The following is a 17,565-nucleotide window of genomic DNA, read 5'->3' on the forward strand; positions in this document are numbered from 1 at the left end:
CAAAAGGGATATTATATTAATTGCGCTATTAATCATGGAAGACTACAGGTTGTTTAGTCAGGCCTTAGTGCTCCCATCTAGTTTCAATGCAGCAGAGTAAAACAAAACACATAACAATTACAAATATTGGGTGAACTACACAATTGTCTGGCAATAATTCCTGACTACAATTTTCCTTGTATTAGAGTTCAGATAAATTGCTTCCTTAAGTTCCCTCGTCATATTTAAATAAAAAGACACCAAAGATCTCTCTAGGATATATCTGACCAGATCACTCATTTATCATATATACAACGAGAAAATTGCTTAGAACAAAAAAATGAGTCCTAAATGTTTCCAACGAGAAGCTCACATGATTGCATTAGTAGAACAATAACTGCTGATGTTACAAGAAATACATTTATCTCACATGGTACTAGCTTTCAAAGAGTGACCTAACCAAGTCTGAAACTTTATTAAAATAATACAAAAATTTGTTTTTAATTTAAAAACTTTATTAAAAGAAGTACATTTATCTCTGATGTTTTCACTAATATAACTATTAACGTTACAAGAAAATACATTTATCTCATGTGGTATGAGCTTTCAAATGGCAAACTAATAAAGTCTGAAGCTTTATTAAAATAATAAAAAGCGATTATCATATGAAAACTTCATCAATAAAATAAATTTATCTCACATTTTTGCATTGATAGAACTATTAATGTTTCAAGAAATATATTTATCTCACGTGATATGAGCTTTCAAATAGCAAAGTAACCAAGTCTGAAGCTTTATTAAAATAATAAAAAACTCAATTATTGTTATTACATAAAAAGTACATTTATCTCACATGTTTGCATTGATATAACTATTACCGTTACAAGAGCTATATTTATCGGACGTGATACGGGCTTTCAAATAACAAAGTAACCAAGAGTGAAGCTTTATTAAAATAATACAAAAAATGATTATTATATTTATATAAAAAGCACATTTATCTCACATGTTTGCACTAATATAACTATTTACGTTACAAGAAACACATTTATCTCACGTGATATGAGCTTTCAAATAGCGAATTAACAGAGTCTGAAGCTTTATTAAATTGATACAAAATTCGATATTTATATAAAAACAGAAAAAGGCTTAATTCCAAACAAATTACACTGTAAAAGGGTAAAAACACAAATAGTTTGAAACATTGGGCTCTCTGCTATTCTCTTAACTTATCGCCGACGAAACCACATCGTTGACAACTTGCAAAGAAGGCGTCTTTTTTGGCGGCGAAGTGGACGGTCCGATTGAACTGTTCAGCCGCAGATCGGACGGTGGAGAAAAAACCCTAGCATTGTCGTACTCCCGGGGACCTCTATATAACGCGTAGCAGCAGCCTCAGAACAAACCCTCTGCCCTTGCCTAGGCGTTCGTTTTTCGTCCAGTTCTCCTTCGCAAGGGCTTCCTTCGTTCACTACCTCAAGGTATGATCGATCGCTTGTTATATTTCGTGTTATATTCTTAGATTGATTCATTCGGTTCGTTCAATTCCTTTTTACCGATTGCATCTGTGTTTGTTATCGTCTCTAAGGTCCTCTTTTTTCTCTGGTTATCGACTATTTCTGAATATGTTATCAGATGTCATTAGGTTTGCCGAGTTTTATCATTTTCAATGTTAGATTTGATCTGTTTTTCTAAATCTTGGCTCTGGCTTTCGAGTTGTAGCTTGTCTATGGTTTGTTATCTATTATTCGTACGAATCTTATCAATCTCACTTAGATCTGAACGCCAGAGGGAAGAAGTTTTGTTTTTTATACTTGTTATTTAGTTTTTACCATTTTTCGATCGTTTTTCTTGGCACTTTAATATCCGAAGGCTTGTTTTCACGAGTCTTATTATCACAGTATGTTTATATTCCAATCTTCACCAACTGGTTAAATTATTTTATTATCTTGATTCTTCTGCGAGTACACAATAAATTTTTCTTCGATTACTGCCGTTTAATCACTCTGCTTTTCGACTACTACCGTTAAGCGACATGCATCCTTTCTTTTTTTGATACTGACATGCTCATTATGAGATACTGTAATATACACGCTGATCTAATTGTTCTCCGTTAGTAGTTCCCAGAAACAAGCTGCCATGGGTAAAGAGAAGTTTCACATCAACATCGTGGTCATCGGCCACGTCGACTCCGGGAAGTCGACGACGACCGGCCACCTGATCTACAAGCTTGGTGGGATCGACAAGCGTGTGATCGAGAGGTTCGAGAAGGAGGCGGCCGAGATGAACAAGAGGTCCTTCAAGTACGCGTGGGTGCTGGACAAGCTCAAGGCTGAGCGCGAACGTGGTATCACCATCGACATTGCCCTGTGGAAATTCGAGACGACCAAGTACTACTGCACCGTCATCGACGCTCCCGGCCATCGTGATTTCATCAAGAACATGATCACCGGAACTTCCCAGGCCGATTGCGCTGTCCTCATCATCGATTCCACCACCGGAGGTTTCGAAGCCGGTATCTCCAAGGACGGTCAGACCCGTGAGCACGCTCTCCTCGCCTTCACCCTCGGTGTCAAGCAAATGATTTGCTGCTGCAACAAGGTCAAATTCCTCTTCATTTCTCTTGAAATCCGATAATTGAGTTAGAATATTGATATTAAGAGTTGGTTTTCGATGGTGGCAGATGGACGCGACGACGCCCAAGTACTCGAAGGCGCGTTACGAGGAAATCGTGAAGGAAGTGTCTTCTTACCTGAAGAAGGTCGGGTACAACCCGGACAAAATCCCCTTCGTTCCGATCTCCGGGTTCGAGGGCGACAACATGATCGAGAGGTCGACCAACCTCGACTGGTACAAGGGACCGACCTTGCTCGATGCTCTCGACCTGATCTCGGAGCCGAAGCGGCCCTCCGACAAGCCCCTCCGTCTTCCCCTCCAGGACGTGTACAAGATCGGCGGTATCGGTACCGTGCCCGTCGGGCGAGTCGAGACGGGTATGCTGAAGCCCGGCATGGTCGTGACCTTTGCGCCCACCGGTCTGACCACTGAAGTCAAGTCCGTCGAGATGCACCATGAGGCGTTGCAGGAGGCACTCCCCGGCGACAACGTCGGCTTCAACGTGAAGAACGTCGCGGTGAAGGACCTGAAGCGTGGGTTCGTCGCGTCGAACTCGAAGGACGACCCGGCGAAGGAGGCGGCGAGCTTCACCTCGCAGGTCATCATCATGAACCACCCGGGGCAGATCGGCAATGGGTACGCGCCCGTGCTGGACTGCCACACGTCGCACATCGCCGTGAAGTTCGCCGAGCTGCTGACGAAGATCGACCGCCGGTCCGGCAAGGAGCTGGAGAAGGAGCCCAAGTTCTTGAAGAACGGCGACGCTGGTATGGTGAAGATGATTCCGACGAAGCCGATGGTGGTGGAGACCTTCTCGGAGTACCCGCCGCTGGGCCGCTTCGCCGTGCGGGACATGCGCCAGACGGTCGCCGTCGGCGTTATCAAGAGCGTGGAGAAGAAGGACCCGACCGGCGCCAAGGTCACCAAGGCTGCCCAGAAGAAGAAGTGAGAGAATTCTACACCATTTCCAGGTCCGCTGCTTCTTTCTTGTGTCTGTTCTTCGCCAGTGTTTTTTTTCTTTCCGTGGTTTTCAAAGGGAGAAGAGACTCCAGTGCCCCCGCCGGTTGGTTTTTCGCGGCCTCTGGTTTATTTGCTGCTGTCTTTGTGTGGGTATATGACTGACTCTTTGTGATCGCCCCATGATTTGATATTTAAACATTTTGTTGTTTTTTGTTGAGCCTTTCTTCATGTTTACTCTTCTCTTTTTACGTCAGTCTAAGTTGATGTCGTAAACCAATAATGTTTTATAGATGGAGATTAATTAATTACTATAACTGCAAGAATATGCTACATATTACTAAAGTCTCGTCGCTGCTAAGTTTAGACTAACTTTTCTATATTCGTCTTCGAACATTTTTATTCTTGTGTCTAATATGTCTTTTGCAATTTATTTATTCACCAATTATTATAGGTAAGAGGATATTGCTCTCATTCTAATATATACTTATGCCCTTAATATATTATTTTTAGTTTGGTCAAAATTTTGATTAATGTAGGATGGCAGATAAAATTTTGATTATATCTGCAATTATTTGTCAGAAGAAATATTGATTCGCATTCAAAAATTCAAAAATCATGATTAACCAAAATAGTAGTTGTGTATCCTAAATAGTTTTGTGTAAGAAATTGGGATGTCGAGCAAACGAATAATTGTGAATCATGAACGCGACCGGGACGTATCTCGAAGTGAAAGAATCAAAGTAAAGAAAAATTAGTGGAGGAAAATAAGTATTTTCTTTGAAAACCAACATTGTTTCAAATGTGGAAAAACTTTCCGACAGACCAGTGTAAAAACATACTTTCCTACTGACCTCTCTTATTCATTTTAGATTCATGTACTTCTTCACTTAGAGGTGTACTTCATTTATAGTAAAAATATACTTCTTCATTTAAAATTGATGGGTTATCTAGAAAAAGAACATATACTAGGCTTAAACTCAAAAAAGGACAATAATGAGTTTCTTCTTCTTAGGGAAAATGAGTAAGTATGTATCCCAGATGTGGGGTACGGGTTTTTCCTCCCCAGACAAAAAAATTGTCCCGTCCTGTGGCAAAGATGAATTCCAAAACGAAAATTTGTCCCAGGACCACCGGACGGGACGGTTTTTGTCCTGTGGGACGAAAAAACTGCCTGTCAGGTAGTCTCCGGACAATGTACGGACAAATCTGGATGGAAAACCACCGGATTCACATCCGACGGTTGAGATGTTGCCATGTGGCCTCGCTAGGACAATTTATAATATATTATAATGTATTTTTTCGTACGGGACGAATTTCGGGACAGAAATTCGTTCCGGGAGGACTGGTCGGGACGAAAAATCATCTGGAGATTATTGGACGGGATGGACGAAAAACCATCTCGTCCTTCGTCCCTGAGCTAGCATCGGATGTAGGACGGGACGAAATTCGTCCCATCCCATCCTTCGTCCACGTCCAGGACGATCCGGAACTATAAATGTGTTCTCCTAAACCATCAATATTAAAAATGTGTTCTGTAAAAACTATTCTACAAACTTGGTGAAATTGGGCAGCCTCAACCATAATCTTGTCGTATGAAAACCACTATTTTCAAATCACTTACGAGATTTTATTTGAGCAAGTTGTAGTAGAATTATTGACTAGTTTATTTAAACGATTAACAAAGTATAAGATAAAATATGCAATTATGCAGGACCTGTTCAAAAACACAGTGCCACGTGTAATAGACTTCAATTTCGGCAAGTGATACTCTTTTTTCATCGTCAGATTTCGTTTTTATCAACTAATTGCAATTTACAATCACCACTCTTGGAAATTTCTTTTGATTTTCATATCTTTCCAGCAACAAAATAACTGTAGAACTAACAACTTGAGTATGCGACTCTGGCGTTTGGCAAAGAAAAGGCATCCTTCACATAAAATATAACTTTGCTGAATTGATATAAAAGGAAAATTTTGATATGTGCAGATGCATTACACAGCCAGATATCCTCATAAGATAAACGGCTTGTTGAAAGAAAGGGGAAGATATTGACCGAAATATAGTAAGATTCCAATGTTTTTTATGATACATACAAAATCCTAACTGATCAGCTCTGGGAATGTGGTAGAAAGTTTATAGGAATTGAATCTTAATATAACTTTTGAGAGATAGTTGACACACCATATGCCTTTTTCTCCTGACTTGCTTTCATTGTTTCTTAGATCTTGCCCTTCATCCTTGGAAATTTGATTTCAGTTCTACAGGAAATGTCCTGAACAACACAAACAAATTTGAGCAAAATTTTTGCTTGATTCATATTTTGTCCATTTCCATGCACAAGGAAGTATTGTTTCTCCATTAATACAGATTGTTATCTATATTATGGATGATTTATTAGCCCTGCTTTGTAATTGATACATTTTTAATGACGCGTTTGATGATATATTGTTAAGCACATGATGCATGATTGTGATTGTATTTTCAGATCTCTCAATCTCTTGAACGGCAGGAGGCTATATGTGAGATGAAAAAAGGGTTTTAATGACTTGTCGTAAAGGGAACTAAGAAAAAAAATCATTTATTTTGATGTAAGAATACAAATTTAGGGGTAAAAATTTGATAAACAAAACATTCCAATTGTACACTTCACCTACACCATAAGGTATAAAGGTATTGAAGGGTTCATGATTTGAAATCAAATGATAGTTTCAGAGAAGCTTTAGCAAGTGAGTTCAGTCTAAACATTAAGTTTAAACATAAAGTTTGAGCGGATTGAGGGGTCTATATCATTAGTTGACCCTGGGTTTCATGAGGAACTATAGTGAAATTTGATGTCATATTCAAATTTATTTAATTGATGGATCTACTGTAGCCTTCATGAAAAATATTTTTAATGTTGTTTAGTGTTATTGGTGGAACCTAGAAAGTAATCCTCGAGGACTAGTATAGAAGACATTCCAATGTCATCAATCACTTCATGTTTTTGAATATAAAATTTTAGTGTTTTAAATATTACATAATAGTCTAAATTGAGAATGATCAATGAATAAGGGCTAACTAATACCACTGCCCAATAAGGTTCATAATACACTAAGTTATAAGTTATAATACACTAAGACATCTAGTTGTTCGAGAAGTTAATAGAAGAATAAACAAAAAATGCCTTAAGAGAAAGCGATACTTATATATATATATATCTATATATATATATTCAGATTGGATTTGATTTAACCAAATTTTATATTGATTTATTGGATATAAACTAAAATAATTTAAACTTATTATAAATATTTACTCAATCTTGTTGCAAGACTTTAACTTTAAAAGCCAAAATAAATCAAATGTTATATTCAATCAATTTAGACTTATTTTAATGTCTGAAATAAATCAAGTTTATTATAAGTTTCATTTAACTTTAAATAAGAAAATTCAGTTTTTATCTATGAAATAAATTAGATTATGGGATTACTAAAAAATTGTTTGAAAATGCTATTTCATTGCCTATTCCTTATTTGCATTCGCTAGATAGATTTATATTTACTCAGTAGCTATCCACGTTGAATTTTCATAATTATTCATAAGTACTCAATTCATCCTCACTCAGTTTTGCCCTATATGTAAAAAAGAAAAACTATGTTTATGGACTGAATACGTAAAAAAAAAGTAACAGTAGAAGGGTATAATAACCCTTTGAACTTTATTAAGGTGAAGAAATAAAATTTGGGAACTTTTTACCTTTTTGTGAACTGACAGCTTTTCTTATATTTTATTGAGTGCATTTAATTAACTGACCGCTTTATTATAATCCTGATAATTCATGGTAGTTATATAAATTGACGACTTACTACATAATAAAGACATATATTGGTTACATGTAAATATATATATATATTGCATTTTATGAATTTTGTTTTAAAGTGAATAGATAAGTTTTAAATATGTAAATTTCATGCATGGAGACCCTTAAAAATGTATTTGATAGCATGTTTTAAGACCTGCTTGGGAAGTTCAGAGGACTTCACCAATTTCTGGAATATAGAATGGCTGAACAAAAGTCTTTGAAACTACAAGGTATTGAGGAAAACTATTAAATAATTTATTATTTACTTATGAAAACAATTATGAAAACATAGAGCCTTTACATGATCACACATCCGCATATTATTTGAGATTATCAATAACAATCATATTCCTTATTATTTATGTTCTGTTTATACGATTAAGTCCAATATTATGTGGAATGATAAGTAAATTGTGAATATATCAGACTACACTGACCAGTTATCTTGAAATGTGCATCATAAAAATTCCTAATCATAGGATGTTTGAGAATGACATCAAATATTTAGCTACAATAGCTCCTATCTACTTGCCCTTATATGATGAGGATGTGTCACCCCATAACCATTTGTCTGGAGATACCAAGGAGAGATAGTGAGGGTTCCTTAATGAAAGAGTTCACAAAGCTGATCCATATGATACCCTGAATAGTTTCTTTATACCTTGTAACCATACACATTGTGGTAATGAGATCAGTCCTTAGACCTGCGACACAAAATAAATCTTGTGGATGGCTGTTGTATTTTGACTAGGATCTATGTCCCTAATCACGAGATTCCAAAAACTATTAGCTTGGATACAGGAACAAGTTCACAAAATCTATTGTGCAGTCAAGAGGGTTTTTTTTCACTTGATATAAAAGAAGGCAGATCAAGTAAGATGATCAATTGAATTCTTGACTGAGGAAATATCATAGGATGATTATTACATGATTTATAAATGCATCAGTCCTATGTAATATATCTGATAAGGGATTAAAAATTGACCCTGCCCTAAGTCATGTTAAGAGTATCGTGCAGATGGGGCTATGCATACATGGTGACGAATAGCAAAAATGTTTTCATGAAACAGCTTATGGATTTCTTTTTACCTTCTAGAACATGTATGTTGAATTAATGTGGCGATGATTCATAGATTTGCTTAACTCAATACAAGATTTATATTTATGTTAAACATAATTAATTTATTTCTGATAATATCAAATGAGACCGATAGAAATATGCTTTTACCATTTATTTCTAGATTTGCACCAACATTATTCACCATTTACGGATAAAATGAGAAATTTATGATTTATTGAAATCTGTATTCAAATCTGTAAAGGAGGGAACGTGGACACATTCTAGAAATCAAGTAATCCTAACTATCTAAACCCTTGGAACTAAATCCAATAGCTGGGAGAGTTAGGGAACTTCTATTTAAACTCTTCTCCGTCTCTTTGCATCTCATCTTGTATTTATGCTCCAAAATTGTTGTAGGATACCTAGGGCATCAGATTTATTTGATCCATTCTTGTTCTAAAAAAGTGTTGGAGAGAGAGAGAGTTCAAGTGTGATCAAGATTATTGGAGGAAAAACACCGCTTGGCCCTTGGGGGAAGTGGCAACAAGGTTGTGTGATAACGTGAATTTTTTATTTGAAATATCTCACAATATCTAGGTAAAATTCAAGTATAAAGCATAGACTTCAAGCTTTCTAATGTATCAAATGGCACTAAAAAAATTCTTCGGTAGCAAAGGTGACACTATTTTTTTGTCTGTTTTTGATGCCCAATTATGCTGCGTGGCACCAATGCCCACTAATTGTGCATCGGTCAGCGCCGTCACATGCAGATTTTTCTGAGGGAAGGGGAGCCAAAGGTTCTACTTTTCCTTAAAATTTATTTCTTACCCTAACAAATCCTAAAAAATTCTTAAAAATCATAATGCATTATTTTTAGTTATCAAATACAAAATTAATAATTTTGACTAGTTTTTCTTGATTTAATTTATTTTTCTCTATATAAAATAATTAAAAAGTCCAAAAAATATAAAATGACCTAAAAATAGTGTATTTGAATTTCAATTTACTCTCTCACTACCTGCTCCTTGTGGATTTGACCTGCGCTGCCACCCTGCCTCGCGTTGTTGCGCTATCCCCATACCACCATGCTGCCACACTGCCCCGCCGCCCCTGTGCCGCCACATCGCCACACCACCCCCGCGCCGCCACGCGCCATCGCCACAGTGCCCTGTGCTACAATGCCGTGCCACAACACTGCTCCACGCCGCAGAAATATGCAGCATTATAGTACGAGTATAGATATTATAGTACGAGTATAGATATTATACTAATTATATTTTATACAGAAAAAATATACTAATTATAGTACGAGTATAGATATTTTAATGCAATATTTAAATAATTTCAATCAGAGTGTTGTACATATTTTAACAATAATGACATATAGATTCATGTTTTAGCTGTATAATAGTTACATCTATTTAGAATTTGGTTACAAAAAATATTTGAAGTAATATCTACTACGGTTGCATCGATACACGCAATAAAAACTCCTTGTGTGATAGATATTGATGAGTGCTATGAGATCCACCAAAACCAGTCATGGTGCGTTACATGAACTCCGCGTGAGATTTTTGAAGTGTTATTACCCAACCTCTGGTGTATGAAATGATCTATTTATTGGTTCTGTCATGACTAAAGTTAAGATACGAGGTTTTTTGGGTGAAATGAATGAATCAAGTCATATATTCCTAACTAAATCAGTTTAATTGTTGAATCATTAGCGAGGAGTCAAATTGACTACTTTTTGGTTATTTCAAAGTGTTGTCTTAGGTTGAAAAATATCCGACTTATAGACATATTCACGAGATGTGTGGCACACTGAGTCTTGTTGTCTTCTACTTATTCAACCACCATAGATTCAAAATGACCTTCTTGCCATTATAGGAGAAATCGCGGGCGAGAGGGCACTCACAGTTTGGTCTCAGTATGGTCTTAACAGAAACCTAAACCTAGGCATGAAGTTATGTCATGTCTCAGTCTATTCTTTGTCCATTGTAAACTTGAGCAGTCATTGTCGAAAGTTAAAAGTCAAGTTAAATATTGTATGTGAATCTTAAAAATATTTCAAGTTAAACTTAAAAATAGGATGTTCTCATTTATTGGGGTTCTATTGAAAGTGGACTCCCTTTCTCCAACATAACTCGCCTTTGCTCCCATTGGTCATGTCACTACATCCAACATGAATGAAAGAGTGAGAGAGCGAGAGAGATGGATAATGAGAGGGGGGAAAATGAGAATGAGAGTGAGAGACATATAGATTGATAAAAATAGACAGGAAAATAAATAGAGATGAAGGCAGATGGAGAAAGATATATAGATCAATAGAGAGAAAGATATAGTGCAAGATGGAGGGAGATAGATAGATAGATGAATAGAGAGAGATATATAATAAGGAGGGAGAAATATGGATAGATCAATATATATATATATTGAGAGAAAGATACAGAGAGAGAGCAAGACCAAGGGAGATAGAGATGTGTTTAGAGAGAGAGACAAACAGTGGCAGGGGCAATGCCCAATGGGAGTGGCTCGAGGATGCCTCGCTTTATCGATAACATTATAATAATAAAAATATTAATAATATGAATTATTTTTATTATGTTTGAGTCTTGGACCAGTTCGACATGCAAACAAATATTAGACCAGACATTGTCCATGAACAATAATGAAGAATGTTAGAGCAGAAATGATCATTGGTATTGGATGTATCGTTAGGTTCTACCTAAACCAATCATCATATCAGTCCCTAAGCCCCATTGCTGGAAAGGCCGGCTTCAAAACCGTAGGTGGAGCTCGCCATCCTCTAGGGATGGAGGCCCCCGGTAGGCTTGGGGACCGATATGATGATTGGTTTAGGTAGGGCGGCCGCCTACTATGGGCACTGTAGGGATTAGTGCGTGAGACCGCGATCCACAAAAGCATGGGACTCACCCTGAACGGAGAAGGGAAACATAGCATGTCACAAGAGCGAAGCGGGGGAGATTCTACTGCGAGAGGGACACCTCGCGAGCCGGGCTTTGAGATGAGGCCTTTGGCGGCTGGCAAATTTTGGGCCACCAAACCCTGTGATGAGAAGGGGCGAGTGAGCGGGAGAAGTCACACTCCCTGCCTTCCAAAGGTGCCTAGAGGACGGGCCAGACGCTGCAGAGCGACGATCCAGGAGTGGATTCCCCACAGGGGGACAGGAGACGGCCATCTCGAGGTTCTGAAAGAACGACCTACAGGTAACACCAGCGAGACCCAGGAAGGCAACCCGATTGGGAGTCAGAGGATCCATAGTACCTGCAGCCTCCCGGATTTAATATTCATTATTTTTGAATGCGGGGGTAAGGGATCTCTTTTCTGCAACAGAAAAAACACGGAGCAGATTTGACTCGACACAACCTAACGATACATCCAATACCAATGATCTGTGCCTAGAATGCGTTGCTAGATTTCTGCTCTAACATTCTTCATTCGCATATTGTTCATGGACTTCGTAACCTTTTTGGGGCTGGCCAATGTCTGGTCTAATATTTGTTTGCATGTCGAACTGGTCCAAAGACCAAACATAATAAAAATAATTCATATTATTAATATTTTTATTATTATAATGTTATCGATAAAGAGAGGCATCCCTCGAGCTAGTCCACATGGACGCTACTACCTTAGCCACTCCCATTGGGCATTGCCCCTTGCCACTGTCACTGTTTGTCTCGATAAGGCCTATATCACTCTCTTCCTGGACATCGTCTTTGATCTCTCTCTCTCTAAACACATCTCTATCTCCCTTGGTCTTGCTCTCTCTCTGTATATATATCTCTCTTCATAGATCTATCTCTATTTCTCTGTCCACGTTCATTCTCTCTATCCATCAATCTATATATATTTCTCTCTCTATATGTCGATCTATTTCTCTCTCTATTTCTCTCTCTATATCTCTATATGTTGGTCTGTTATGACATGACTTTGATCAGACTAAGATCTTCCATACACGTGTTTTTTTTCTATTATTAGCTTTATATTATTTATGCTTAATGAAGTTTTTTCAAGCAGGTATAAACTATAGATGCATTTATAGATAATAATGTGAAATCTTATCCTAAATAGCACCCAATAGGTATCCTTAGCATATCCACCCAAATGATAATGGGATTACATGTCCTTGTCAAATGTGCAATAACAGAAAATATTGCACAATAAGGATATTTTATTGTCCACTAATAAAACACATTTTTAGTGGCTTATGACCATATCTACATGTTTATTTACATTAAATCGATTATATGCGTGTTATCAAGCTTAAAATGATTAGAACTATTTTTACAAAAATATTTTGAATTTTATGCATTTATGTGTTGTTAGGGATTTTTCTAACAACATATTAAAAATATATTTTTAGTATAAATCTGAATTTTCCTAAAAATTTTGACATTAAATTCATAAAAATGTAATTTTCTAAGTTGAAATTCATATTTAACTTTAATTTATGGGCCTTTTTAAATTTAATATGAAATTTGATATATTACTTAAAGTTTCTCTTTTGGAGTACCACATGTCGTCATTCGATGCGTTGAACGGTTTTTATTTTAGTTTTTTTTAGTGCTGGATGGCGTGGCCTAATAAAAAAAGAATGCTTTTTCGCAATAAATGCTATGAGGAGACCCAAGAGCATAAACTTAAGAAATATATTTTTCCTTTCTTTGATCAGTCAAAAGGTGCGACTGCGCCCACATGTCACGAGACACATGGCACCATGTGTACGCATGGCGTGCATGTGTCATTCTATCATTGGATTTTAAAGGGGAATGCGCTGATGCGCCACCACGTCAACTGCGGCATAATTATTAAGAGATGTATTTTAATCTTAAATCGTGAACTATTAATTGTGTTTTTTTACAAGGGTGACACGTGGCGTGATGAGAGTCGTCGATCGCGTATGATGATGAAGAATCTGAGCCAATCATCACATTAAATGCTATTATGAGACAAAACCCTTACATTACAGTATGATGACACAAATGAGGACGAGGAGAGAGAAATCTTTTGATTAAATAAACAACTAGGAATCCACCAACTTCCATGCTTGATAACTGACAATCCAAAAATTCGATCAAGCTTAAATTTTAAGGGGAGCTTTGTCTTTATGTCCTCCATCAATCCATACAATTATATCTATAAATTAAGCTCCCTATCTTTGTAAAAAATGTCTTTAAGCTCACTTCCTCTTAGAGAGGTAGATTGAAAGAAAGTGAAGTTTTGAAGGTCTATCAAGGTTGTTCTTCGTGTCTTTAGTGCTTGTCGAGGGTCGATAGAAAAGTGGGGAGGTTGATATTCATCAGAAAGATGCCTTGATCTTGGCAGAATATAGGGACCTAAGGTTAGCCTCTTGCTTTACATTGATTATTCTTCAACACATTTAGGTAGATCATTTGCCACTATCATCTATCACTCTCATCTATCATCAACATCCATCCTCATCTATTATCATCCCTATCTATCATCCTCTACGAGCCAAATCATGTGTTACCTATGTCATCATGATCCCGTCTTGCCTTTCCATCATCCTAGATTCTATTGAACCCTAGCTTATAGAACCCTAAATTGGATACCTCTTATCATTAATTTCTATACCGTCTCACCCTCTTGTCCTACTCCCTTGATAATGATCCATTACTAGTACTATACTCGTCCCATCTTCTTAAATTATTACTGATAGATATTATGTGGTCGTCAAGTCAATCACACCACCAAATTTATTTAAGTTCATTATTATTCTAGTGTGATGATTATAATGAAGTCCATGAATATGTGCAATGACCTAGTGAATTATGATGAGATCATACTACAATGATCACTAATATTTAAACACAGATTTTAAATATTCCTATTCGATGGATAGACGATACGGACATCAAATTATCCGGATAGAATAACACTAACTCATCCTACTTATATGATAAGTTTAGCTGATCCTGTGCCTATTAGTGTGGGGACACTAAGGACAAATAGTGGGAGATCTTTAGAGAAAGAGTTCATTGAATTGATATGTATGAATCCCTGAATGGTATTATACCTAAACGTCAATTAAGTTGATTCATATCACGGTTGTATAAGTGATCCGCTGACTTGAAACACCAAGGACATCTCGTGAATGGATGACTACATTTTGACTACGATTTAAGAGCCTCTAATCGTGGGATACAAACAATTCATAGCTCAGATGTAGTAATAAGCTCACAAAGAAGATTGAGTGGTCAAGACCAGATCATCCGCCCTCAGTGTAAGAGGAGATTGACTCAAGGAAGACGATGCAGTAAATCCCTGGCCATGATAGTGAGGATATTGGAGAAGGCGCAATGATCACTGTTACGCATCAGTACTAATTGAATGGCGGATTGGGGTTTGACGAGAAGGCATACCCTAAGTCTTCAAGAGTTTTGCACGGATGACGGATTATACATATACGGTAACCGATGGTGATAAAGGTTCCATGAGAGAGTTCAAACACTAATCAGTATCTTTTAGAGCACGAGGTGTAGCGTGGTACCCCAGGGGCTGGAAACTTAACCTATCAATTGGGTTGATCGATCCTTAGTTAATTAATCTATATCATAAGGTTGACCAATAATTGTTATTGGGCCACTAAAGTTGTTAACTATAATGATACATGGGCCTAGAGGGGTCACACGCATAAGGTCATAAGGACATTGGTGGATATATTTTATTTTGCAGGGTTTTTGATAAAAACTTAAGTCAAATATAAATAGGGAAGGGGCACTCATTTCAAGCACCCATGCTAGCTAGATTTGAAAGCCCCCCTTCTCACCTCCATCCCCTTTCTTGACGTTTCATGTACATCTCGTTTCGTGGTATCTCATCTCGTTGTATCTCGTCTCCATCTCGTTCAGCAACGTCGCGCCTGATCATCTCCGCGACTCCCCCGCTCTCTTCAGCTTTCCCCGAGAGGTAAAAGCTTGGACACCACGATACATGGATGAACCGGTTAACCCAATCCCGCCACATCAAGATTCGCTCTCTACTCACAGCAAGGGGGCGACCCATGAACACCGCTAATAAAAAGGAATCCTCCCTAAAGCAAAGAGATATAGTAGAAAGAATCAAGAATCCACTAAGCATGAACCACCCAGGTTCCAAGTTGGCAGCCGTTTGTGAGCTTATCTGTGGGCCTTGCGACGAGGCTCGCGGTCATAACTAGGGAAGGTCCGTTCGTGCGGCGAGCGAGGCGAGCGTCTTGCGAATGTGCAGTGCGGTGCGAAATTCGCACATCGCACCGCACACAATGTTCCCAGACCGCACTTCACACCGCACACGGGTCTGGGTGGTGCGGTTATGTGCGAATGTGCAAAAATAAGTTCGGCGCCCCCCCCCCCCCCCCCCCCTCGCCCCCGCGCCCCCCCCCCCCCTCCCCCTCTCCCGTCTGACCGCCCTCTCCTCTGAGTCCTCTCTCGTCGGAAGGCTGTCGGTCTTCGCGGCTGCTTCCTCCATCGTTATCGATCACCCGCCCCCTCCATAGCCTCGCTCCAAGAGCCATTTTCCAACCATTTTCTCCCTCTCCAAATCCGTCTTCTTTCCCCCCTCTCTCTCTCTGCCTGGAGTGCTCTCCAGCGGCAGAGGGTTCCCCCAGAATTTGATTTCACGCGTTTTGATTCATACGATCTATTTTCCTGTTTCTGGTCCCTTTTCTTCTCCTTCTTCTTCCATCTGGGTCGCTTTGGAGGGGCTGAGATCTATTATTCCTCGTTGAGCTTCTGATTTTGACTTGTTCTACGATCCTCTTCAGGTACCTTCTTCGAATTTAGATGTAATTTTCTGCAATTTTATCCTTTAGTTCCTGTTTAATTTTCTGCCGCTTCTTGTTTCTCTTCTTTTTCTTCTCTCCATTCTTCTTCTTTTTCTTGTCTCTATTCTTTTTTTCCATCCTATCGTTTTTCTTGTACGGCTATAAATTCTTTGTTCATTTTTCTTCTTCTGCCATTTTATTTTCTTCGCCTACCTGTTTCTTCTCGTCTTTTTTATCCTCGTCTTCTCTCTATTCTTCTTCTTCTTCTTCTTCTTGTTTATTCTCTTACGCCTATTTGTTTTATTCTTCTTTTCTTCTTTATTTTCTTCCTCTTCTTTCCTGTTATTTTCTTCTTCGCTCTACTCTTCTTCTACCTTTTTCTTCTCTCCTTCATTCTTTTTTCTGTTCCTATTATTTTTTCTTGTGCGGCTTGAAATTTTTTAGTTATTCTTTGTTTTTTCTTCTCTACGTCATTCTTCTTTATTTTCTTCCTCTACCTTTTCTTCTCTTCTTTTTTTCTCCTCTTCTGTTTTCTCTTCTTCTTCTTCTTTATTTTCTTCCTCTACCTTTTTCTTCTCTTCTGATTTTTTCTCTTCTTCTTCTTCTTTATTTTCTTCCTCTACCTTTTTCTTCTCTTCTGATTTTTTCTCTTCTTCTTCTTCTATTTTATTTTCTTCCTCTACCTTTTTCTTCTCTTCTTTTTTATTTTCTTCCTCTTCTCCCTATTCTTTTTCTTCCTCTTGTTTCTTCTCTTATGCCTATTAATTTTATTCTTCTTGTCTTCTTCATCTTCTTTTACTTCTTTTTTCTTACATTTTTTCTTCTCTCCTTCATTCTTTTTTCTGTTCGTATTATTTTTTCTTGTGCGGCTTGAATTTTTTTAGTTATTCTTCCTTTTTTATTCTCTCCTTCATTCTTATTTATTTTCTTCCTCTACCCTTTTCTTCTCTTCTTTTTTCTGTTGGAGAAGAATCAAAGGCAAGAGATAAGGGTCGCTCACGGGGAGGATGCCACTGCGTTCGGCTTGGGGATTAAAAGAGAATGATTGTTCACAAGGGATTTCAAAGACATGGAGGAGCATACCACTCAAAAGTTTTAGTCAACTGGAAGCTCCTTATTCTGACTAATATTCTCCCTATCAGATTTTTTATTTGATACATAGATAATATATTATCCATGTTGATCGCCATACTCTCCCTACTTTTCCTGTTATTTTAAGTACTACTTTGTGATCATGAGATCTAGTGGAAGTGGCTCCACACATCGAGGCGTGTCATCACCTCATATAAGAATGTACGCATCCCCCTCAAGAACTGGAAATT

At 37.8% G+C, this 17,565-nt stretch overlaps 1 protein-coding gene and 1 long non-coding RNA gene across 3 annotated transcripts; both read left to right on the forward strand.

Moving 5' to 3' along the window:
• Positions 1 to 1,306: 1,306 nt before the first annotated feature.
• LOC144714189 (elongation factor 1-alpha-like) lies at positions 1,307 to 3,772 on the forward strand. Of its 2 annotated transcripts, none has more exons than XM_078588889.1 (3): positions 1,307 to 1,460; positions 2,100 to 2,580; positions 2,663 to 3,772. In XM_078588889.1, exons 2-3 carry the CDS (start codon positions 2,119 to 2,121, stop codon positions 3,542 to 3,544), a joined length of 1,344 nt encoding a protein of 447 aa, XP_078445015.1. In that variant the 5' UTR covers positions 1,307 to 1,460; positions 2,100 to 2,118; the 3' UTR covers positions 3,545 to 3,772. The 2 variants fall into 2 exon arrangements, with proteins under 2 accessions (XP_078445015.1, XP_078445016.1); XM_078588890.1 differs by having other exon boundaries at positions 1,334 to 1,460; positions 2,097 to 2,580.
• A 12,089-nt stretch (positions 3,773 to 15,861) lies between these two features.
• Positions 15,862 to 17,504, forward strand: LOC144714530 (uncharacterized). Its single transcript, XR_013584375.1, has 2 exons — positions 15,862 to 16,243; positions 17,214 to 17,504. It is a non-coding gene; the product is annotated as an uncharacterized LOC144714530 (long non-coding RNA).
• Positions 17,505 to 17,565: the final 61 nt, after the last annotated feature.

This window comes from Wolffia australiana, chromosome 17 (assembly GCF_029677425.1).
Source record: "Wolffia australiana isolate 7733 chromosome 17, ASM2967742v1".
In the NCBI taxonomy this organism is placed as follows: domain Eukaryota; kingdom Viridiplantae; phylum Streptophyta; class Magnoliopsida; order Alismatales; family Araceae; genus Wolffia; species Wolffia australiana.